This window comes from Salvia miltiorrhiza, chromosome 7 (genome assembly GCF_028751815.1).
Source record: "Salvia miltiorrhiza cultivar Shanhuang (shh) chromosome 7, IMPLAD_Smil_shh, whole genome shotgun sequence".
Classification (NCBI taxonomy): domain Eukaryota; kingdom Viridiplantae; phylum Streptophyta; class Magnoliopsida; order Lamiales; family Lamiaceae; genus Salvia; species Salvia miltiorrhiza.
This window is the reverse complement of record NC_080393.1, coordinates 56,303,666-56,329,486: the sequence shown is the minus strand read 5'-3', so window position 1 is coordinate 56,329,486 and position 25,821 is coordinate 56,303,666. Positions and strand designations below refer to the sequence as shown.

Sequence of the window (25,821 nt, the reverse complement as noted above, 5' to 3'; positions counted from 1 at the left end):
CATTTCACAAAGAAGATAATCACCGATTACATAGACATAGACATAATTTGATTTGCATATCATACACATATGCATTTTCTGCAAATTGCTAATCAAAGCTTTTTAAAGGGAATAAGCTATCTTTTACATGTATATGTTGAGTGTATGCTTGCTGTGGTGAGAGTCGAGTCAGGGGAGAGAGGGAAGGCGGCGGTCAGCGGTGGCTCCGAGCTGCTGTCTGGCCGGAGCGCGTAGAGAGAGAGAGAATGAAGCCGAGGGTGCGTGTGTTCTGTTGGCTGGGTCGGAGCTCGGCGGCGGCGGCAGCGGCCTGGCAGCTGCTGTCTGTCGAAGCCAGTGAGGGAGAGAGAGATGGGGCGGAGGCGGCATCGTGTGTGGCGTCGTCGCTGCCGGAAATTTAAGGTAGGGTCGATCTAGAGTTTGGGGATCTAGGGCTCCAGTGGGATTTAGAGAGAGAGGAAGGTTAGGAGGGAAGTGAGGTGATTTAGGGCTTGGGTTTGGGCGAGCGGCGGCGGCGGTGGTTTCAATGCCGCTGCGGCCGCCGGATTTCAGAGGGAGTCGGCGGCCTGAGGTGGTGCGTCGTGTGTGTATTCCGTGGGAGAGGGACGAGAGAGAGAGGTCAGAGGGTGGCGTGGCGTTGACCGGGGTTCCCAGCGGTTGCTGCTGCGCCGGAGGAGGGCCGGCGTTGGCCGGAGATGAGGGAGAAGAGAAGGGGAGCCGGTGGGGGGGTGTGTCTGCATCGGTGTGTATGATTTTGAGTGAGTGCGTGTGTTTGTATGTGTTGAGTTGTGTGCGTGTCTTATTGAGGAAGAAGAAGAAAATGATTTGGGCCTATTTTATTTCTTCATGCTGGGCCGCTTTTAATTAAAATCTGGGCCAAAATTTTAGTTTAAAGGTGGGCTGCTGCATTTTGGTTTAGGTCCTTGTGTTACTTAATTGTTGGGCTTGCTTCATCAATTTGACTAAGTTTGATTGGTTTATTAATTTGACTCTTTGATTGGGTTTGATTAATTATTATAAAAAGTTTGTATGATAATAATTTTCTTATTATTATGTGCATATATTAGATGCATTTATTTAATTATGTGAGTTAAAGCATGAATTAATTTTGCATCAACCATTTTGCAAATAAAATCATTTTGATTAAATTAGTTTTACTTATAAGTTCAATTATTTAAGAAAAATCGAGCAAGGATATTGTTGGTGTTCTTAGCTCAAAATTTTAGTTTTCAATTATTTATTTATTTAAATTTTGAAAACCCGGCTAAGTGAATCATAGGATGATAAGCACTTCACTATGACTTAAGATTAGATTCAGGAGACCTATTAAGATTATAGATTTCTTGTAGGCTTTGTGGATCGTGAGGACTAGCACTGCTATCTGCTATACCAATTCAGAGTTAAGAATAAACGACAGGCTTTGCCTAATCAGGTGGGCTTATTTTCCAAATGTATGGTTTAGCTATTGAGCTTAAATGTTTCAATGAAATGAAAACTGTTTATCCGATAAAATATTTTGTGCACTCTGCTCTGTTTAAGGCTCGCATAAGTTAATCGATCGAGGTTCTCTCTTGACCTAACACGTTATTTGAGAATTGTGTACACCTATTAGCTGACCTGGTGGGTTGATCTCCATCGGGCACTAATCATGTATGAGGCGTTATAAGGGTGCTCGACGGGATGTGTTCCGGAGCATTGGGTCCCAAATGGGAACTTGGCTGGGTTACGCCCTCAGTTCAAGTAAGCAGGAGTAATGGATCCGTCGGTGGCTAAAAGGTCCGGGATCACAGCGAGTAACGAAAAGGGAGTGTGACAATTGCGCGCAATATAATAAAATGTTTTAACATGCTTAGAAGTTATTTCAATTTAAAACCTTCTAAGTCATGTCAAGTATAATTGGATAAACTGCTCTTATGATTATGAAATGTTTATAAAAATGCTAGCCCACTAAGTACATTAGTACTTAGCCCAAAATTACTTTCAAATGTTTTCAGGTTGATTGGTCGGTGCTGACAGGGCAGAGCTGAGGCTAGGGTTCAACTCCGTATTTTGTCTTCCGCTGTTGCATTAGCTCTCATTTGTCTTATGTTTCTCTAACTTAAGACCTTTATGTTAAATTCTGAATTGTGTTTCTTATCGAGTGTAGACTCTCAACTTCTAGCTCTATGATATTTAACGTTGGTTATCAGAAGCATGAAACCAAACTTGTGATCCTGAAGTTTAGAATGTTGTTGATTGATTAGTATCACTTGATTTCTATCTTTCTTCATTCAAAGGGCGTTGCCCGACCTTTTTATTCTATTATCTGAATTTCACAAGGTTCTTCCCTTGTTTATTTCTATGATTTTAGTCGCACCTCGATTATAGTTTATTCCTTCAAGAATTGGGGTGTGACAAAATGGTATCAGAGCATAAGTTTCCTTTCATGTCTCTGATAACCGTAAGCTTCTAATGTCGAGTCTAGAATAGTACCTCTAGGCTTCTAAGAAATTTTGTTGACCCTCAGCTCGCCGTCACACTGCCGCAACAAAAGGTACGACTTAAAAATTTCAATGATTTTAAATGCTTTCAAAGTTTTTAAGAAGTGCGCGCTTTCAATGTATGATGTTATATGAATTGCTTATCGCTTTCATATTGTTATTTTGAGCCTTTAACTCATATAACCAATGTATGTATGTATGTCGTGTTTGGGACTACCCGAGCCCTTAACGAATCAATGAATTTATGGTCGAGTTAGATTTCATTAATCTTTCCGGCTTAAGAAAAATTTTATGAAAGAGGCATTTATTGTCCATATGTTTAAAGGTTTCAAAAGAAACAAATGATTAAATGAATGAAAAGTTTTATGTTATCGTGTTAGGTCCACTGCCTGTACGATATGAATGATGAGTCTCTTACAAACCGTTTGAGTACTACCCAAGGATACTTTAGAAATGTTAGTCGTGAAAGCTCCGCTTGATCGATTTAAGTAAGAAATGATAAGATAGCAACGTTTAACATAGATATGTTACAACGTAGAAGAAATGTCATGAGATTAAGGTTTCACTTAAGTTATTCCACTTAAGTTTAGATTAGTTTCCACATAGAACTAGTCTTTCACATGGTTACATCATAGAAGTGATATATCTCGTGTATATCTATATATGTATGTATGTATGCCGAATGGGTCTTTTCTTCTGTTGATTCTCGGCCGTCAATCAGAATAGAAGGTGTACCAAGAGGACGTGGTAGAGGGCGCGGACGTGGCCGTGGGCGTGGTAGAGGATTTGTGCCCGAAGAGCCTATTCCACAAGTAGCACCAAATCGCACAGCCGAGGAAAAGTTTCGCAAGGAAAAACCTCCAACGTTTGATGGATTGGGCGAACCTGCGGATGCCGAGAAATGGGTTAGGGCAATAGAACGGATCTTCAACTACATCCGTTGTGATGATGAGGATAAAGTGGCATGCGCAACTTATCAGTTGGTGGACGAAGCTGACTTTTGGTGGGAGTCAGTGAGGCGGACAATGACTGACGAACAGTGGGAGAATTTCACATGGGAAGAGTTCAAGGCTGAATTGTATGAGAAATATATACCAGGATGTTACCGACAGAAGAAACAGAATGAGTTTTGGAATCTGAGACAGAAAACGGGAACTGTGACTGAGTACGACAGGGCCTTCAATCAGCTATCAAGATATGCTCCGACGTTGGTGGACAGTGATGAGAAACGCGCAGAGAAGTTCAGAAAGGGACTGCGTCACGAGATAGCGATTTCCCTAGCAAGTCAAGGGGGTCTCACATACGCGCAGACATTGAGCAGAGCCCTCACTATTGAGTCATTGTTGCCAAGGGAAAAAGGAAAATCCCCCGAACAGTCTGGATTTGTACCATCTCAAGATGGTAGTAAGGGAAAGCGAAAATGGAATGAAGGAACTGGTGGAAACATTGGAAATGGGAAGAAACCATGGGTGGCGAATCAAAATCGGAACCAACATCAGAATCCACAACCTCAAGCAATGGTTCAAACTCCTTGCCCAAAATGTCAAAAACTCCATCCGGGAGAATGTCTGAAAGGAATGAACGTCTGCTATAACTGCGGAGAGGCCGGGCATTATGTCTCGAATTGCCCAAAGAAGGGAGGAGGAGCACCCCAACAACAAAATCCCGGGAACCAACAGCGACAAAACCAAGGTCCTAGAGGAAATCAGGGGCAACCACAATACGCTAGGGCCTATGCCATTAACCAACACCAAGCAGCGGGAGATCACGGAAACCTGGCAGGTACCATTAATGTTTTCGACGTGTCGATTATAGCTTTATTCAATATTGGAGTATCCTATTCTTCCATTTCATATGCTGCTTGTAAGAAATTAGAATTTACGCTACAATCATCCGTAACAACGTTAGAAGTTAGTACAACTAATAATGAAAGACTGCTACTAAGGACGTCACCGCGAACTCAGAGCTCGATATAGGCGCCGAAACATTTAGACATACTTACATGTTATTCCTATGATAGAATTTGATGCAATCCTCGAATTGCTAAACGATGTCGCGCTGTTAGGGAATTAAGTACGTGTATGATTTAGTGTCGCACAAGAGTTGAGTGGAATGAAAGTCTAGTATCCAAACTAGATGACCCAGATATGCAATTTCGAGGACGAAATTTTTATAAGGAGGGAGGGATGTAACACCCCGCCCATTTACATTAAGTTTAGAATTTATTTTAAGCTTAGATTAAATGATTTATGCCGGAAAATAAAAATGAATTTATTTTAATTCCAACAAAAATGATTTACAAAAGCATTTGTAAATTTAGTTATTAAGTTTATATGCATTGCATATTTATTTAATTTAGCATTCAAGCATTTTCACGAGCTTTCTACTTAGCAAACCCTGAGGAATTATTACAGTTCCAATAATTCAATCCTGAGGGATTTTAATTATCAATCCTCACTCAACTCACTTACACTCATACCTCCCATCAGCCGCCCTACACCTATTCAAGCAGCCCAAAATTCAGACTTTATGCCATGCTTGGCAGAGGCAATCAAATGCCCCATTTTCAACCTCCAATCTCATCCCCAAGTCAAATATTGCAGGCAAATCTCCATCAAATCTCAGCCCCAAGTCAAATATTTCAACCAAGCCTCCACAATTCAGCTGCACTATTCACCCATCTTTTCACATTGTTCAGCCTCTCCTTAGTTCAATATTTTCCTCCTTTAAAGCCATCCTCATTCGCAATTATCTTTACCCAATTGCAAGAATTCATACGGTAAAGTTCTCTCTTCAACTCATTTTTTTTCCTCAACTATGTAAACCAACTCACACACACTCAATAATCAGTCATTCATTTCACAAAGAAGATAATCACCGATTACATAGACATAGACATAATTTGATTTGCATATCATACACATATGCATTTTCTGCAAATTGCTAATCAAAGCTTTTTAAAGGGAATAAGCTATCTTTTACATGTATATGTTGAGTGTATGCTTGCTGTGGTGAGAGTCGAGTCAGGGGAGAGAGGGAAGGCGGCGGTCAGCGGTGGCTCCGAGCTGCTGTCTGGCCGGAGCGCGTAGAGAGAGAGAGAATGAAGCCGAGGGTGCGTGTGTTCTGTTGGCTGGGTCGGAGCTCGGCGGCGGCGGCAGCGGCCTGGCAGCTGCTGTCTGTCGAAGCCAGTGAGGGAGAGAGAGATGGGGCGGAGGCGGCGTCGTGTGTGGCGTCGTCGCTGCCGGAAATTTAAGGTAGGGTCGATCTAGAGTTTGGGGATCTAGGGCTCCAGTGGGATTTAGAGAGAGAGGAAGGTTAGGAGGGAAGTGAGGTGATTTAGGGCTTGGGTTTGGGCGAGCGGCGGCGGCGGTGGTTTCAATGCCGCTGCGGCCGCCGGATTTCAGAGGGAGTCGGCGGCCTGAGGTGGTGCGTCGTGTGTGTATTCCGTGGGAGAGGGACGAGAGAGAGAGGTCAGAGGGTGGCGTGGCGTTGACCGGGGTTCCCAGCGGTTGCTGCTGCGCCGGAGGAGGGCCGGCGTTGGCCGGAGATGAGGGAGAAGAGAAGGGGAGCCGGTGGGGGGGTGTGTCTGCATCGGTGTGTATGATTTTGAGTGAGTGCGTGTGTTTGTATGTGTTGAGTTGTGTGCGTGTCTTATTGAGGAAGAAGAAGAAAATGATTTGGGCCTATTTTATTTCTTCATGCTGGGCCGCTTTTAATTAAAATCTGGGCCAAAATTTTAGTTTAAAGGTGGGCTGCTGCATTTTGGTTTAGGTCCTTGTGTTACTTAATTGTTGGGCTTGCTTCATCAATTTGACTAAGTTTGATTGGTTTATTAATTTGACTCTTTGATTGGGTTTGATTAATTATTATAAAAAGTTTGTATGATAATAATTTTCTTATTATTATGTGCATATATTAGATGCATTTATTTAATTATGTGAGTTAAAGCATGAATTAATTTTGCATCAACCATTTTGCAAATAAAATCATTTTGATTAAATTAGTTTTACTTATAAGTTCAATTATTTAAGAAAAATCGAGCAAGGATATTGTTGGTGTTCTTAGCTCAAAATTTTAGTTTTCAATTATTTATTTATTTAAATTTTGAAAACCCGGCTAAGTGAATCATAGGATGATAAGCACTTCACTATGACTTAAGATTAGATTCAGGAGACCTATTAAGATTATAGATTTCTTGTAGGCTTTGTGGATCGTGAGGACTAGCACTGCTATCTGCTATACCAATTCAGAGTTAAGAATAAACGACAGGCTTTGCCTAATCAGGTGGGCTTATTTTCCAAATGTATGGTTTAGCTATTGAGCTTAAATGTTTCAATGAAATGAAAACTGTTTATCCGATAAAATATTTTGTGCACTCTGCTCTGTTTAAGGCTCGCATAAGTTAATCGATCGAGGTTCTCTCTTGACCTAACACGTTATTTGAGAATTGTGTACACCTATTAGCTGACTTGGTGGGTTGATCTCCATCGGGCACTAATCATGTATGAGGCGTTATAAGGGTGCTCGACGGGATGTGTTCCGGAGCATTGGGTCCCAAATGGGAACTTGGCTGGGTTACGCCCTCAGTTCAAGTAAGCAGGAGTAATGGATCCGTCGGTGGCTAAAAGGTCCGGGATCACAGCGAGTAACGAAAAGGGAGTGTGACAATTGCGCGCAATATAATAAAATGTTTTAACATGCTTAGAAGTTATTTCAATTTAAAACCTTCTAAGTCATGTCAAGTATAATTGGATAAACTGCTCTTATGATTATGAAATGTTTATAAAAATGCTAGCCCACTAAGTACATTAGTACTTAGCCCAAAATTACTTTCAAATGTTTTCAGGTTGATTGGTCGGTGCTGACAGGGCAGAGCTGAGGCTAGGGTTCAACTCCGTATTTTGTCTTCCGCTGTTGCATTAGCTCTCATTTGTCTTATGTTTCTCTAACTTAAGACCTTTATGTTAAATTCTGAATTGTGTTTCTTATCGAGTGTAGACTCTCAACTTCTAGCTCTATGATATTTAACGTTGGTTATCAGAAGCATGAAACCAAACTTGTGATCCTGAAGTTTAGAATGTTGTTGATTGATTAGTATCACTTGATTTCTATCTTTCTTCATTCAAAGGGCGTTGCCCGACCTTTTTATTCTATTATCTGAATTTCACAAGGTTCTTCCCTTGTTTATTTCTATGATTTTAGTCGCACCTCGATTATAGTTTATTCCTTCAAGAATTGGGGTGTGACAATTGGCCATGCCATAATAAATATTATGCTTATTCCACTCCAGCGGCCAAAATGTGTTGTTATCATGAGACGACAAAACATTTTGACAACATGAGTGGAATAAGCATGATGTTCATCTACTGACAATTTTTAACAACACCAATACAGACATCTTTTAAATAGTGGTAAAATGGACAAATAAGATCACTATAGTGAACATGCACCTTAGTATGAAACGTATTATCTTCAAATTGCTTATTTCACTCCCGCTATAAAAATGTGTTGTCTGATGACAATAGATTTGGCCAATATAGATTCATATAGAAACGAAGTTAAACATCATGTTTAACTTGTAATAACTAATAAGCATGGTGTTCATCCACTTGTAATTTTTGTAAACAAATATACGAATATCCTTTAAATAGTGCTGAAAGGGAATAATAAGATCATCAGTGAACATGAACCTCGATAATAGTATAGTATGAATCATATTATCTATGAACTGCACAGCACAATACCAATACATGGTAATTTTTTGGACACAAAACCTCGATGTCATTAAATAAATGATACTCCCTTCGCCCCATTACAAATGTCCCATTATTTTTGGGCATATAGATTAAGAAATGTGTAATTAGTAGATAAAGTGAGTTGGTGGAAAGAAAAATAAACTGGGATTTATTAAAGTAGATATAGAGAAAGAGTAAAGTGGTGTACCCATTAATTAATTAGTCTTTTAATTATTTGTCAAAAAAGGAATGTGACATCCTATTATGAAAACTGAGACATTTTGTAATGGGATGAAGGGAGTATGTTTTACTAGTACGTCCATTTGTGCGATGCACAGTGAACATCAAAATTAAATAATATGTTTAAATATATAAATATTAAACAAAATCAAAATATAAATAAATATAAAATATTTTTAAAATATAATATTCCACATCAATTACACAATAAAACTCCAAATTTATAAACATAAAATTTCAACTTTATATAATTGTAATGATAATTATAGTTATTAAATAATTTTAAATTATTTGATAATAAAAATTAGCATTACACATTATTATTATAGAGTATTACACCACATAATACATATATAAATATTTTATACATAAACATAAATAAAAAGTTGTACTACAATTTTAATGAAGAGAGAGAAAATAAAAATAATTTATTTTTGATGATTTTTATAACATATATTAATATCTTGTCACGAACTTAAATTTAAGATGCATATTTAATATTTTTTCATGAATCAAATTTGACGATGTTTAGAAAAGAATTAAAATGAAAGAAAAAAAGCTAGATAGAGAGAGAAGAGAAAAATAAGTAATGAAGAGAGAGAAAAAGTCTTAGAAAAAATGGAGGGAAAAACATTTTTTTATATATTATTATTATTATTATTATTATTATTTTGCAATTCAAATTTAGGCTTGATAATTCTTGAATATATTGATGCTTTTTAAAGTAATACTATTGTTCAAGTAAAAAAAAAGTAATAGTACTATTGTTCATCACAAAATCGTCCACTCTTCCAATTAAACAATCCCACGAAGAAAATTACTGCCATTAATCAATAATCAGTACTAGTAGTCAATATACTCAATAGGGCATGAAATAAGCAGTAATTACTATAGTTGCTACGAATAGATTATAGAATTGATAAAGTCGAATAAACACAAAAAACCAAAAATATCACAAAAAAATCTCAAGAAAAAATTTGCCAGATTTTCTTTTCCCCCATAAATTCTGATTTACCTAATTCAAGATTCCAAAAATTACATCTGTATTGCCACAAATGGCCAAGAATTACAACAAGGCTTCTACACATTATACTCAACCTTTTCAACTTCCACCTTTTTTCTTTTTCTAAGCGGCGAGAGAAACTATGTGTAGATGAGCAAAAATTGAAACAAATATTCACTCCTATAATCCAGCCAAATTCATAAATTTCTTGATCTCATCATACAAAACCAAAACAGCTGCAGCGCCTGTGCTTCTAAAAATATTCGACATCGCGCCGCGATAGAACGAGGTGAAACCCTCGACCCTGTATATCGTCCGCCAGCAGTCGAACGTCGTCGCGTACATCGGCCGCTCCGTGCCGGACTGCATCATCATCCGCCTCCGCACCGTGTCGAGCGGGTATGACAGCATCCCGGCCGCCGTCGTCACAGCCTGGGCGGCGGCCCAGCGCTTCCACAGCACGACGTCCGAGCCGGACCCCTCCGCCATCATCTCCTTCAAGGTGTCGAACCCGCCAAAGTAGAGGCCCCGGTGGACGACCATTCCCTGTAGGGAGGCCGGGAGGCCCTTGTAGACGCCTCGGACCCCGTCTTTCTTATATATAGTGCTGAGGAAATGGCCGATGCCTCTGAACTGGCGCGTCTCCGTTCTCCCGAGATCAGCAGCGAGGCGCGTGTGGGCTATGTCAAGCGGGTAGATGATGATCAGCGTCGTGCAGCCCGCTGCAGATCCGGCGAGGAAGTTGGCAGACGGCCCGGAGAGAAGACTGCCTTCCCGTGAGTTCTCACGCAGGACGTTCCTGTACAGATCCTATCACAAGGTCGAGTCAGCAACAAAGTAACGTGACAGAAATAATGCTTTCGTTAAGATAAAGTGACCATACAACAGAAACTATCAAAATAGAAACAGATGTAATTTAGCATATGGCATATGCACAGCTAAGATCTAATACAGAGTAAAGGTTCGTTGCAGTCGTAAAAAACAGAACATATTGATCATAGCAACTTCATAAAAACTCCTATTCCATTTCTATAACGGCCAACGAGAAAGGCAACTACTCTTTCTTTGACATATATCTTAAAGTATAGCTCGAAAATGAAGTTAATGTCAATAAGATAGGATTTGAGCATTAATACAAGAACAATCGTTTCGACTGACTCTAATATCAGCTCGTATTTCTGGCATTTTTCAAGTACATTTACAGCCTCATTTTTAGCGACCATTGAGTAAAGTTGAAGTAACAGTCGTGTAAAGAGCTTTATGCAACGAGATATGAAATTCGACATACTTGGTGATCAAGATTTAGCATAAAGTTGCACAATCTTTTTACCGGAGATTCCATCATAACGTTTTTCAGATTCCTTTGCCTCAATCCAACAAACAATGAGAAACAAATAGTTTTAGCTGAGATCAACATCAATCTATTTAGCTATGCAGTAGGCATGTTTATTTTCAGATTTTGCAAATGCTACCAATAATCAATTTCAATAGCGAATAGTAGAGCACCTCTAGTAGGTTGCATCAGACCAAGCTGAACTTACGAAACCAATTATACAATTTATGGTGCGACATAACATGATAGGAGAAACGCAGGCAATAATAATATTGATTAGTTACATCAGTAATCATACTACAAGATGCATCACATGGCATGATGTGATGAGACAATCTTATAGCGAATGAACAGCATTAATTACCTGTAACCATACTACGAGATGCACCTAACATTACGCACGTTAACTTTCTAAAACCCTCCAGTTTACGATCATGCTAAAATGACCACCTAACGTTCGCCTTTCCAGAGACACTAATCAGATTAGGACGGAGAACTGCTCCTGATACACATAAGGAAGTCGTTATCAGCCATCTACGGGGAGCGACCTCAATTCACTACTCTCTCTCTCTCTCATTAAAGTCCCGTCTAAGGATATATTACACACAATGCTCAGATGGGGAACGGGAAAAGGAAATTAATTTATTCCAACGAAAGTACATAGAACACTCGACCCGCCCTGTAAATATGTCGATCAGCTCGTGAAAACAGACCTAAAATAAACAGCACAGCCAGTCATTTCAGATTCACAATTCAGATTCCAACCCAATTCATTAGTTCTCTTACCCTTACACAGATTACCATCATTGCTATTTGGCAGTTAAATACAAGAACATTCCATCACCAATCACCATGATCTCAATACCACAACCACAAAAAAAATCCCTTCATCAATACCTCATAAAAAATTATTGATTCCAGTTTCCACACAACACAACCATTTCACACCAATTCTTGAAACTAATAAAAAACAAATTAGAAACACACACACACACACACACTCACAAATGAAAACTTTGTAAAATATTACCTTGAGAGAGAAATTGAGGGCAACAGAGGGGTAGTATCTGATCACACTGCTTCCATTCCCTCTCCACAGCGACAAAATCCCTTCCTCTCTCATCGTGCGCGCAATGCAATCAACCATCCCTCTAAACCTCCGGTGGCGGCCGCCAGCCAAGATCGCCGCGTTGCTCTCCTGCGTCTGCAGCAGCAGCTTCGCCCTCTCTATGGGGGCCACAATCGTGTGCACCACGCCCCCCATCAGCGCCCCCGCCGTCAGATCCCTGTGGAAACTGCTCAGCGCACCGCCCTTCTCCTCCCCCGCCTCGCCGTCCTCCGCCGCCATTAACAAGAAAAGATTCGAAATTTCCCACCTTTTCTCGAAAGGGGGGTGATTACAATCTGGAATTTGTGATGCTTTGCTTCCAGGAATCGATTCTGCGCTATTGCGTTCGAATTTGGGGAAAATCAAGCTAGCTCGCGAAATGGGCTTGCCCGATTCTGTTGCAACTTGCAAGACTTTTTTTTTTTCGGGAAACGATTTCAAAAAAAATGGTGGCTTTTTTCTCCCCTTCGGCCTTTTCTTTTGGTTTTCCTTTTCTATATATCCATTTATGGCAGCAACAACTTTTTTTCACCCAATCTTCTTGATTTTTCCTTATCGCAAGATTTCTTACATTGGCAACGGAATTTGGAGTAGGCGGCGCTTTGGTTGTTGACAATCTTGTAAAATTAAACAATTATATATATAGGGATTTTTAGTCAATATTATATTTTTTTTTATCAATAAATGCAGAAACTTTTAATGGTTTAAACTGAAACGCATCGTTTAATCTATCGGAATGGCGTGTGCCGGCGAGCCATATCAGCGCCACGTCGATTCCGATTTGAGGGTAAAAAAAATCGTGGAGAAATTGAATAAATATCAAAGTATTTGATAAAAAATGAAATGTTTAAAGATAGTGAAAAAATTGAATTTCGGACAAAGTTTGTGATATTATATACAATTAACTCTTTAAAGTTGGATCCGAATTAGATTTTTGATCACACTTAATCTTAAATAAAAGCTATAAATTTATCAATTTTGTTGAATATTTTAGCTCTAGCTTGTAGATTGAAAGGAAATTTTGACTTTTGGATTGTCACGTAATTAATTTCAGCTTCCACTTATAACTAAGTGTGGCTGAAATTCTAATTTAGAATCAATTTCAAATAATGAAAAGAAATTATGTACTTTTTATTAAAAAAATAATTTTAGTTAAAAATCAAAAAAAAAATTGAGTATACTTGATGCATTTATAAATAATTAACCCATTATTTAACGATATAAACTAGAGAAATATTATGCTACATACTTCATATAAGCATCATTCGTGAGCATCACTCTCACTTAGTTCACGTCGACATTTTTTTTGTTTATACATTTATTACAATTATAACACCTCAAAAATGGTTGTTGACGTCATTAATAATTTTTCAAACATTAAAATCAAAATAAATATATAAAAAATGCTAACATGAACCAGGGCAAATCGATACTGTTAATCACATAAAGTATCTGACATATCATTACTTTATAAACCATTTCTCTTCGATTCGATGTTGTTCTCGTGATTATATATTAATAACAAATTTAATGTCATAGATTATTTTTGTGATAAAATTATTACAGGAATTTTAGTTGATTACCAAATTTTGATGAGAGGTTATTTAAAGTGTAGTGAATAAAATCATAGAGATATTATAATTTGGAGGGATTTGGGTTGAGAAAAACTTATTGCTTCTCTCAATTTTTATATAAGAGAATTTAACAATTAAATATATTTTTTTACTAAAATACTCTTATAAATGTTTGTGAAAATGATAGAGTGGCAATAATAAAGATAAAATAGAACAATTATATATAAAATATAATTTCTAAAGAAAATTAGATACTAGTATAATTTTTTAACGGGGTTATGGCAAAAAAATGCACGAATTTTGAAAAAAATTGTATAATTTTTACCTGAACTTTCAACTAAGTCAAAAAATACACGAATTTATATTTTTATTGCAATTTTCACATGAGTTTGGCTTTCAGCAAAATTATATTAGAGCTTAGCTGGCAGTCAGAAGTTCACTTGATGTTGGTCTAACTTCGGATGATGATTAGTATTTAGAAGCTCGGATGTCTAAGAAGACAAAAATTAATATAGTATTTGATTTAGTTTCGACTGGTCAATCAAAGCTAATTTTGTTGAAAGTCAAACTTATGTGAAAATTACAATAAAAATATAAATTCATGTATTTTTTAATTTAATTGAAAATTTATGTGAAAATTACAATTATTTAAAAAGTTCGTGTATTTTTTGGCCATAATCTCTTTTTTAATTAGCGTAAAAGCTGAAAAGGAATTATTTCATAGTACGATAAGCGTACGAGAGGACAAATTAAAGTCTGTAAGTAAAATGAATCAAATTCCAAATGCTTTTCGAGATTCTATTGTAGCAAGTTGGAACAAAAATGATAGCCGCATATATTTGAAATTCTTTTTCAAAGAATAGTTAACTTTTGTCAGTTTATTACTGTAGCTCTGAAAATAATCAATGGATGTAATAAAAAAACATGACTTGAGATGATGCGACGATTAGATGATATTCTCTAATAAATTTACGACGAATTTAATAAAAATCTGAGACGTAACACAAAATCTCAACTGATTGATGACTTTCTCCGCGTGTGAAATTGCGTGATTTGAGCTCTCGTCATGCTCCAAGCTACGAGGCTCGAAATCGCGATGCTCTTCGCGCCATTGTTGAACGCGTAGATGTGAGAGTTATTGAAAATGGCAAGCTTAGGATAAACCCTAGCAGTGATGGAGCTCTTACCTCTCCCACCAAAGCTCTCTACTATGGAATGGTCTACCTGCACAAACAAGCATATTTTCATTTTAAAAAATCTACTCGTCACGTGTATATTGATGATGTCAGAAATACGATACTAAAACACGAAATTGGATGCATCCGAACATTGAATTAGTAAGGAGAAATCTTCTACTCCAAGATTGTAGTTTTTTTTTTTTTTGAGGGCCAAGATTGTAGTTTATGTTTCTTAAATTCACACATTAATGTTTATAGAATGATGATATCACAACGAAACATCAACATTAAAACACGAAGAGAGACCAGAGTTGTCAAATCTAGCCCGGCCCAATCCAAACAATAGGCGGGCGAGCTGGACTATGTATTTTTAGGCCTGATGAAATGAATTGGCCCGACAGGCTCAGATCGGACGGCTCGGCCCACAATTCAAGCATTCGGCTTGTGGGCTTAGCCTGGACCGAAAAATGAAAATGGACCCAATATGACTCAAACCTAAACCCAAAAATGAAAATGGGCCCAATATTCTCTAGGAGAGAATAGAGAATAACACATTAAACTAAAAAAACACCAAAACTAACAATGCAGTTAGCTTCTCATCAAGAAGGCATTATCATCTGCAGTTTATGGCAATTATTTCAAATCCAAGATTGAAATAAAATGATTCTCAGACAACAACACATACATACCAGAGTTCTAAGGGAGATTTCTTGATCAGGATCCACGTCAAGAAACGACCCGAAAATCGCCTCTTTCACCGGAGTCTGCAGCGAGGACCTGTTGAAACATTGTGGATCAAAGAAACATCAAAACTTTTTTACAGTTGATGAACAGAAAACTCAGATATCATACCTGCTCTGATCACTGCACATGAGCACAACACGCTTCTCGTTTCGCCTAAAAATCCGGAAAAAGACAGCAGTTTGTTCTGTCAAGTCCTCCGAGGCCAAGACCAACAACCCGAATGGCCCAAACACTCCCTCAACTGATGCATTCTTCTGCCTGCAGAGTTGCTGTGGATCGAGCAATCCTTCATCGATCAGCTCAGCGCCCTCCAGATTTGGAACACGAAACGAGACTTCTACATCAGCCTACATAGAGGCAGAGGATGTAGCAGAATCAGACAGCAAAAAATGTGACTCATATCATAAACAGAGGAAAAAAAAGATAAAAAATTCACATACCTGTGAAGCTGTGATTCCTCCAATTTTCAACACACTCCCACTCTCAATCTCTTTATTCTCTAATGCAACTTTTTCGCCACGAAGATCTTCAACTTCTTCAATAGGCCATTGTATCAACTGTTTCTTGCCTTCATCAAGTAAAACACTTCTTGGAAATGACTGCAGAGAGAGAGAGAGAGAGACAACACACTCTTAAGGGAGAGATAGATGGCATTTCAAGTTTCATTACATGTAAAAAGAAACCATTTACCATCATGCCATTCCACCCTCTCTTAACACCACCATCATCACCATCACCCTCAGTCACCCACCCCCACACCACCCTCCGTTTCTTGGCATCATCGTGGAACGTCTTTGAAGCGTAGAACACGCCATAATCGTACCTCAGCCGCACCACATCATCCATGAAATCACTCCCAACAACACCAAATTCATCCGTCCCAGCATCATACCTCCCCACCACGTAGTAGTCGTGATCATTGAAACTCGCCTTCAACACGTGAATAAAATCATCCACACCATAGAAATCAGGACACTCCCACATCCCTGTCCTACTCGACTCGTGGAGGGGCCTAGCAGCCCTCTCCCAGCTCACAAAATCACGGCTCTTATACAGGAGCGCGGCTCCATGGCCTTCCACCTGGCTCCCGACGAGCACACGCCACGAGCCATCCGGCCCCTGCCATGCCGTGGTGGGATCCCTGAAGAAGCCCGGATTAATGCCTTCGACAGGAAGCATCAAAGGGTTGTGTGGTGATTTCACCCATTCTGTCAAAAAGGGATCAGACAGATCCTTAGGCATTGCAAGGTTTTGAACTTGATGGCCTAGAAAGTCGGAGCCCGTGTAGAGAATGAGAGGCTTCCCTTCCCCTGCAAGAAGTGTGGCTGAGCCAGACCAGCAGCCATTGACGTCGTAGTTCTCAGTTGGATTGAGGGCGGGCTCGAGATGGATCCAGTCAACGAGGTTGTAAGAAACCGAATGCGCCCATGAAATGTTTCCCCACACGGCAGCATATGGGTTGTACTGATAGAACAAGTGGTAGACTCCATTGTAGTACATAGGTCCTGTTGTATAGCAAGTGAAACACGAGATGCAACACGAACATTAGCCATGAAGAGCTAACATCATAAATGAGTAAGTAGCTGTCGAAATGAGGCCTCTATGTTTACGGAGTTTGACGAATCTGCACAAGTGATGATACCTAAGAATAAAGACAACATATTACAAGTAGCAAGTGAAACACAAGATGCAACACGAACCTTAGCCAGAGAGAGCTTAACATAAAAAGAAATAAGTTGTCTAAGTTAGGCCTTTATGTTCAATTGAGAGTTTGATGATCACTGTGAATTCAGACCATATATATATTCGGAGTAGCAAGTGAAACACAAGATGCAACACGAACCTTATCCAAAGAGAGCTTAACATAAAAAGACATAGGTGTCTAAATTAGGCCTATATGTTCATTTGAGAGTTTGATGATGACTATGAATTAAGACCATATATATATTCCAAGTAGCAAGTGAAACACAAGATGCAACACGAAACTTAGTCAAAGAGAGCTTAACATAAGAAGACATAAGTTGTCCAAATTAGGCCTCTATGTTCATTTGAGAGTTTGATGATGACTATGAATTAAGACCATATATATATTCCAAGTAGCAAGTGAAACACAAGATGCAACACGAAACTTAGCCAAAGAGAGCTTAACATAAGAAGACATAAGTTGTCCAAATTAGGCCTCTATGTTCATTTGAGAGTTTGATGATGACTATGAATTAAGACCATATATATATTCCGAGTAGCAACTGAAACACGAGATGCAAACATGAACCTTAGCTAGAGAGAGCTAACATAGAAAAGACATAAGTTGTCCAAATGAGGCCTCTAAGATCATTTGGGAGCTTTGGGAGCTTGATGATTCCACTCATGATAGATGATAACTAAGTAAAAAGACCACAAAAGATTACATTCTCATACAAAACTACATAGAGTTCAAGAAAGGGCACATAATTGATGGGCTACTAATCAACAATGTAGACTAGGCATATGAACCCTCCCCCCCCCCCCCCCCCCCCCCCCTCCCCAACCCCACCCCACCATCCACATCAAAATGCATCACTTCTTAAATTCAATTCCTAAATAATGAAAAATTGGGTTGTGGGAGTGAAAAAGCATCAACAAAAATATTGCATCAATCTAAAAAAGATGAAAAAAAAGATGAAACCATAAAATTCAGAAGAAACTTTACCATTTGGATCTTCACACCTCAAAGTCAAAGAATCATGAAAAAAAGAACCCAAAAGTTAGAATTACAGTTTGCAAGAAAATGTGAGTAAATTAGTAAAAAATGTAGTATTTGTTTTTTATTTTTCACCATTCATCCAATTTGTGGGTGGTTGGAAATGAAATGCAGTTCTGTACGGCTGTTCATCAAGAATTTTTTCTTCTTGGTCAACGCCTCTAACTCCAACTCCAAAACAAATCAAAATAAGCTGTAAAACCAGAAACTTTATCGCAGATTTCTCCATGCTTTCTTTTTCCCAGAAAAATTGGATCGATATATACAGATTATTTCGGAATAATCAGTTGAAACAGTAAGTGGTATAGTTGATTTGTAGCATTTTTGTGTGCATATGTAAAGTCCAACTTGCAGTAATATATTTACTATTGTTGTCATCGATCGAGATGAATCTTGAAATTGTAAATATATTTGTTAAACCACAAGTGTTTGCAGTGTATGTTGTATAAGTCAGAGAAATATTATATATTTGAGTGAAGCTATATTGTTGGAGGGAAATATGGCAAAAGTATTTTTTAAGTCATGAATTATAAAATTTGAGTTATTATATTAAAATATTCATTTTTATATAAAGATAAATAGCTCTCTCTTTTTTTTTCTTTTTTATTTTTTCACTTGTAAGATATGCTCTCCTTAATTATAAATTTATCATAATAAAATGAGAGAGAAATAAAATATTCTCTCTTTGAATCGCTATTTTTTTTTAAAAAAAAGAGGAAAAAAGGAGGCAACTATATAACTCCCTTCGTCCACGATAAGTGTGGTGTGGAGGAGACGACTCAGGTTCTAAGAAAATATTGGGAGATGTGTATAAAGTGAATGAAGGGGCCCACTAAAGTTGATTTGTTAGGTATTAATAAATGGTTTGTGAGTTGATTTTTTTGTAAATATTATGTGTGAAATGGAAGTAAAGGTGTAAAGGTATATTTACTAAAATGAAAAGACCACACTATTTGTGCACGGACGAAAATGACGAAAAGATCACACTTATCACTAGGGAGTATAAATTATAATGAACAATATCTTTGAGCCAGACTGAAAAATCCGACTGCCAGATCGTTACATCATCAAACCAACAAGCGAAATTCGCAAGACAATGGGCGGTCCCATTGGCCTCCCTACGAGCATGACATATATCAACCACAATAGTCTTTTTAGCGTTCGCAAACACCTCAAACAACATTTATAGCTAAGAGGAAATCAGTAAAGACCTCAACTGAGCCGAGGTCGTTCTCGATGCAGAACCCAATCCCCAGCAAAATGGCATGAAGCTATCTCTCCTCTATGATTTCTGATTAAGCAAACCATCATGGTGAATTGATACGTCACCCTACAAGAAATTTCAGCTCTAACGACCGAAGAAAACGGTCGCTAACCACCGGAAAAACGGTCGTTAACAGCCTTAACAATCGTTTCGGTGGTCGCCATTTGATTCATCGTTCGGACGTCCAACGACCGAAAATTTTCGCTCGTTAAACCTAACGACCGTTTTACTATTTTTAACGACATCTATGTCGGGCTATGTGGCTAGGAACAGCTCGTCGGCTTCCAAACAAAGGCTCTTCTCATGCTTAACATCACAAAGATGAACGACCTTTCCATATATCCACAAAAACAGATGCCAAACATCTGTAAATAATATTCTGCCAGCCGTGTCTTGAAGAAAGAAATACATACTATATCTGTAAATAATCTGAAATGCTATAAACAATAATGTATCTCTGTATATGATATATAAGCTCTTTTAACTAAACCAAATAGAAACAATAACGATTCTAATACTCTTTTAACTTAGTCATATCAGATTATTCTTATGCGGAAAAGCCTTATAACCTTTAGTATAGTTTTGCGGTAGCTCTATGGAGTGGAGTTGATGCGTATCAAGATTGTACAAAATGCAAGGCCGCCATTGGCACCCATGATAAATATCTTCGCCAAAATAGAAGGCCAAAACCTGTGGATATTTAACCCAACCAAGTGGCACAAGAACTCGACGAGCATCTTTAGGAGCAAACTGTTTAATCCTGCGTTTCTGAGCTCCCAAGTCGACGTTGGGCAGCGCCTTCCTCCACTCGCCCGTCTCTGCCTTCATCTCCCAAACCTCCCACGACAGATCCCCACACGCTACCAGGAGAGACAGACACCTCCCAGTTGACATATATTTATAGTCGCATTCATTGTACTCATAAGGGGCTTCACTCAGTGTAATGATCTCCGTCTCCACATCCATCGTAAGGCAGTATCTCCCCCTTCCCCAGTGCACGAAACCTTCACTAGTCAAGGGAGCCGTGTTGAGGAGACATCGCCTGACATAGTAGGGGAGGTGGTGGACCTCGGCGTGCCTCCAGGACTCATCGACTCCAACAGTGAGCACGTCAAGACCGTAGTCAGTTTGTACAGTATGCAAAACCACTTTATACGCCAATGAAGCTGCAGAGTGTGCAAAACGATACTTGAGCACGGCATAGGATACGCCTCTAGGCAATGGTGGGAGGAGGAGTGACTGCTTCGTTGCCGGATTCACAAGGTGAAGGAGGCAATCTTTGAAATCAAACTCCAGAACCAAACCGTTGCAGGTAGTAGGAAATCCCGATTTGGGGATGTGATTTAGCTCAGATGTGTGGATTCCACCGTCTGCATCGGCTGTTACATAAAGTGGCAGATGAAGTGGCAGAGTATTATCATTTAGGGGCCATAAAAGGAGTCCATAGGTAGCATCGTGCATCTGCGCGTTCATGAAGGCATGAGAATGGATAATGTGGCACCACCGCCGGCAGACGAGCCTCGCTCTCTCGTAGACATGATCGGCCGGCAATCGGAGAAGAATTTCAAACACTAGGTTTGTGGAGAGGGACTCAATGTTTGTTGCCATCTCCTTTCTAACGTATATCAACTGCTTTTATTGAATACAGATATGTCATATATATTGTCAGAAACATGTCTTATCTACAAATTTCAAATAAAAAACCTTTTCTTATGAAACATATATGCATTCGGAATTTTAGCTTATTAAAAGGGGATAATAAGAGGGAGAGTGCTTACCGATTCTCTACTAGTAATTAAGAATGTCGGAATAGGGATCTGAAACGCTGCCGTCGGTGCAGCAGCGGCGCGGAGGCAGTGGCTGGTTTCGTACGAAGCAGTGTACCCAAATACATACAGCAGTTTCCGCCCCAAACCGAAATAAACCTAAATCCAAAAAATGCATGGCCCATTCTAATTATCTATAGCTATTACAATAGAGCTTTGTTTTACAAAATTTGATTTACCTAATATGTCCCTATTTTTTAATCTATTTTAAGGATAATGATGTAATATCATATTATTATTATTCTAATCTTTTTTATTTAGTTTATTATTATCATAATCATGAACATAAAAGAATTCAACTCCAATCACAATTCTAAACAAGTTCGATTTATCTATTTATCACACATAAATCTATTATTTAAATCCAAGACTTATAATCTTTTGAATACAAATTTATTATATAAATTCAATAAATATATAAAGAAAAACTCAACGCAATATGTATGTTGTTAAGTCTACTAAAACCTAAATCTATGTATACACAAAGATTCAAAAAATACACTCCCTCCGTCGCACGAATCTTGACACGTTTTCTTTTTTTGGCCGTCCCACGAATCTTGACACGTTTCTAAATATAGTACTCCCTCCGTCCCAATAATCTTGTCTCGCTTTCCTTTTTAGTTTGTCCCAATAATCTTGTCCCATTTCCTTTTTGGGTAAAATTTAGGGGATAATTAATAACTTAATTAAAGCACTATGCACTCCCTCCGTCATTTCTCACTCGACTCTCTCTCTCTCTCTACTGCCCACCTTCTCCTACCTCGTCGAAAACCCTAATCTCACCGGCGCCGCCTCCCCCTTTCCTCATTTGTTCCGCTGGCGTCTCGTGGCGTACCGCATCTCGGTGTACCGGCGCCGGCTTGGATCGGTAAATCCCGATCGATCGGTGCTCTATTTCGGTAAATTCGGGGTTTGTTCGCTATTATTTTCACCACGCCGCAAGTATACGGTGTAGTTGCAACATAGGGAAGCAAGGTCGTATCCCACAAGGATTGGTGAATTCAAACTTCTAAATATTATTAATAAGTTGTTTTCAATCTATTTAGACAAACCAAAGATGAAGAGATATTGAGAACTAAAACAAAGCTAAATAAAGCAAGTAAATAAAATAACAACAAGATAAACTTAGTTAATAAATTGGGGAATGACTCGAATGAAAGTTATCCTAGGGACTAGATTTCGATGGATCGTAATGAACTTCAATCTAAATCAATATAAATCTTGATATGGCCTACTTATCTAGCACTACTACAAAAACGCTCATAGATAACGGATAAAATCCGTTATCTATGACCCCAAAAAACCGATAAGTATAGTGGTGATATCTATGATACGGTCATACATAACGGTAAAAAAACCGTTATGTATAGTCGTATAGGTAACGGTATATGCGCTCATACATAACGGTTAATATCCGTTATCTTTACAAGTGATACATAACGGTTCTTACCGTTATGTATTATTGTTTTTACCGTTATGTATTAGATATATATATTTTTTTTTCCATCATAGTTAACAGTTTTTTGCACTTTTTATAACGGTTTTAACCGTTATCTTTGATAGAAATACATAACGGTTTTATGCATTTTTTATAACAATTTTTTACACTTTTTATAACTGTAATATATATATTTTTATTTTCCTATTATTTATCTAAAAAATTAAATTAATAATTTTAAAACAACAAATGACATTGCCATCGATAACATATATTATATAATATCCGAAATATTCATACATTATCATCCAAATATAATGAAAACAAACACAAATATTCTAGTTAGCTATATGATTAATTAAAAAATATTACAAATGCGCGCAACTTGCTAGACATTTGAAACGACGTTCTCTGCTTCAGCCTTCTCTTTTGTAGTAGTCCTCATAGCTCATCGACTCCCATCTACTTGATCCGCCAAGATGATAAACTCAATTACACTAATGAGCTGGAGAACTAAAAAAATCCGGCAACATGTGAGTTATATCAAATATTGATGCATAGTAATATAACAGAATGCAGAATCTAAATCAAATTTGATAGATATATAAATATGATGAATGATTTTCTCAAAAGCAAGACATTGGTTTGGATTCAATATTTTGGTAAAAGGTTTTACAGAAAACACATAAGTAATCTTCAAGATCTCAATATTCTATCTATATTGTTAAAATGAAAAGAAGATTACCCTCCACCAACACGAGCGAGTTCACCTGCAAAACATAGCCAACCCGAGCTTCTTAAATAAAAGAAATATGAAAGATATTAACAACCTAAATCTTTCTATAACTACATAGGTAGTGATTCTGTATTCTACAGCAATACTCTTGGAAATAGAAATTAATAACAGAATTTTGATTTATTTTACCTAAACAAGGAAACTTGCGTGACATTGGAAGGCCACCACATCTCAACTGGATCAACCAAGTATTTTCTCAACATCCCAGCCCATCCATATCCCACCATCTGCAATTAGTCCTATCAAATCAAACACAACACACACATTAATTAATATGGAAAAGAAGATGAAACTAAGCAATATTCCTTGTACCCAACTACAATAACAGAGTAAAATTCGAAACAAATTCAAGCTTCACATGATTAAGTTTAGCAAAGAAGATGAAACTAAGCAATATTCCTTGTACCCAACTACAATAACAGAGTAAAATTCGAAACAAATTCAAGCAAATTTGTAATTCTAATTCCAAAAACACAAGGCTAATAATCAAAAAAATATCTAAAGTATTTAATTAATTAAGAAGTTCTTGGTTTCTACATTTTTTTTTGTTAGTTCATGCTGTCGAAGAATAGATAGCTCAGTCCTCAAATGTTCTCTAGCTAAATGACTTTTAATTGACACAAGGCTAATAAGAAAGTAGATTTACTAGCTTGTGATACAACATAGTACCTACAAGTCAACTAGCAATGATCCTCATCTAGCTCACTTTGTGCCTACACTCAACCAAATATTATCTTAACAACAATCACATACTCAAGCATCTTTGACCGAGCTTTCCATATTCACTAGGGCTTCAATTGCTCCATAACATAGTATAGCATGAATTACAGTCTCTAAATAAGAATCATACCAGCCAGCGTATATAAATGAAAGTCTAAACTTAATTAATAAAAGAGAATTCACTATCATGGTTGTGGCAAAACAGACGCAGGCCATCTGCAGAATGGGGGTCCTATAGATATTCAGATCGCAAATCAGTAATAACTGTCCAATTATTTCAGATCCCACATTTCATCAAACAGCAAAGATCAACACAACAAAGAAATCTTGAGTATAGTTTGTGCGTGCACTTGAAATTGCGCGTGTGTGCGTGAATGACAAAAAAGAGGCCAAGTCAATCAAATCAGATTGTCTGAAACAAGAACCCATTTCAAATAAGAGTCTGAGAGAGCAGTGCTTACTTGAAGCTCTTGGAAAATGCAGTCAAAATGGATGGTTATCCCCAAATCTGCAACACGAAGAATACGAGCCTGTTCACCAAAGAATTTATATATGTGTGTGTGTGTAGAAATCGCAGTAAACAGGACATCCCCATTTCCAATAAAGAATATAACTTTATCCAAGAAATGATAAGAAGGGCACTAAAGAATTCACAGTTAATATGGGTAAACACAATAATATTATCTATTTCTTTGAACTGAGGGAATGGCTAATGAAAGGAAAGAAAATTGTATTTCTCATGAATACCTGTCTCGATGGCTTGGCCCACCAACGCCACATTTCATCATTCAAACTCGAATCCAAAAAAATGGGTTGGTTCTAAAACTGAATCTTGATAGCAAAAAACACACACAAACAGAAGAAGTAGTAGAACACCATATGAAATTATTCACATCAATTCCCAACATGGTATCAGCAACGAGAAATTATTCCGAAATTTAGAGATTAAATTAAACAATAGATAAGTGGTGATGGTTCAGAAGATAATAGCTCATCAAAACATCATTTGAGTTAAAAAGATAAGCATTTTTCACAACATTTAACAATAAAAAATAGTAAAACTAAAAATTAAAAATAAAATTAGTGAAGACCAAATCTGAAATTAAAGAGAATGAGGGGAGAGAGAGGAGAGCAGAGGAGGCGGCAACGACCGCCAGCGCAGCGGCCGCCGCGAACAGGAAAGATGGAGATCGAGATGGAGAACTGAGAGAATGAGAGAGAAATAGATCTTGAGAGAGAGAGAGAGAGAGAAAAGGTGTTACCTGAGGCAGGGAGCAGTTGTGCGAGGCGGCGGTGGTAGTGGCGGGATTCGCCGGAGGGGCGAAATTCAGAGAGGAAAGAGAGGCTGAAAACCCTAGAAATTGAGGATTTTGTTCTTGGGGAAAAAATAGGGCACAAAAGGGAAGGAGAGGAGGAGGAAGAACAGGGGCCGACCTCTTCGCGCCAGAGGGAGGCTGCGATTCAGGGCGGCCGCTCACCGGAGTCGACAGAGAATGGGGAGAGAGAGGGGTACCGTTTCAAACTTTAGAGAAGAATGAGACTGTGGGTTCGCTAGTGTGTATTAGGAAATTAGGATTTTAATTTTTTATAATATTATTAAAGTTAAAAATAAATATAAAAATAATACATAACGGTCTTGAGACGC

The 25,821-nt window shown here is 38.1% G+C and overlaps 2 protein-coding genes and 1 long non-coding RNA gene across 5 annotated transcripts; all 3 read right to left on the bottom strand.

Moving 5' to 3' along the window:
* Positions 1-9,423: 9,423 nt before the first annotated feature.
* Positions 9,424-12,502, bottom strand: LOC130994918 (probable ADP,ATP carrier protein At5g56450). Its single transcript, XM_057920057.1, has 2 exons — positions 11,819-12,502; positions 9,424-10,265 (listed from the first exon to the last, which is right to left on the bottom strand). Exons 1-2 carry the CDS (start codon positions 12,134-12,136, stop codon positions 9,636-9,638), a joined length of 948 nt encoding a protein of 315 aa, XP_057776040.1. The 5' UTR covers positions 12,137-12,502; the 3' UTR covers positions 9,424-9,635.
* Positions 12,503-14,306: 1,804 nt separating this feature from the next.
* On the bottom strand, positions 14,307-18,525 carry LOC130994860 (beta-fructofuranosidase, insoluble isoenzyme CWINV1-like). 3 transcript variants are annotated; one of them, XM_057919968.1, is made up of 7 exons: positions 18,208-18,525; positions 18,082-18,098; positions 16,083-17,034; positions 15,833-15,991; positions 15,501-15,739; positions 15,338-15,425; positions 14,307-14,694 (listed from the first exon to the last, which is right to left on the bottom strand). In XM_057919968.1, the coding sequence occupies exons 3-7, from the start codon at positions 16,890-16,892 to the stop codon at positions 14,482-14,484; spliced, it is 1,509 nt and encodes a 502-aa protein (XP_057775951.1). In that variant the 5' UTR covers positions 16,893-17,034; positions 18,082-18,098; positions 18,208-18,525; the 3' UTR covers positions 14,307-14,481. The 3 variants fall into 3 exon arrangements, with proteins under 3 accessions (XP_057775951.1, XP_057775952.1, XP_057775950.1); XM_057919969.1 differs by having other exon boundaries at positions 16,083-16,897; XM_057919967.1 differs by having other exon boundaries at positions 16,083-16,897; positions 18,082-18,525.
* Positions 18,526-22,915: 4,390 nt separating this feature from the next.
* LOC130994977 (uncharacterized) lies at positions 22,916-25,749 on the bottom strand. The gene is made up of 5 exons (XR_009091949.1): positions 25,439-25,749; positions 24,638-24,684; positions 23,586-23,695; positions 23,406-23,430; positions 22,916-23,165 (listed from the first exon to the last, which is right to left on the bottom strand). It is a non-coding gene; the product is annotated as an uncharacterized LOC130994977 (long non-coding RNA).
* Positions 25,750-25,821: the final 72 nt, after the last annotated feature.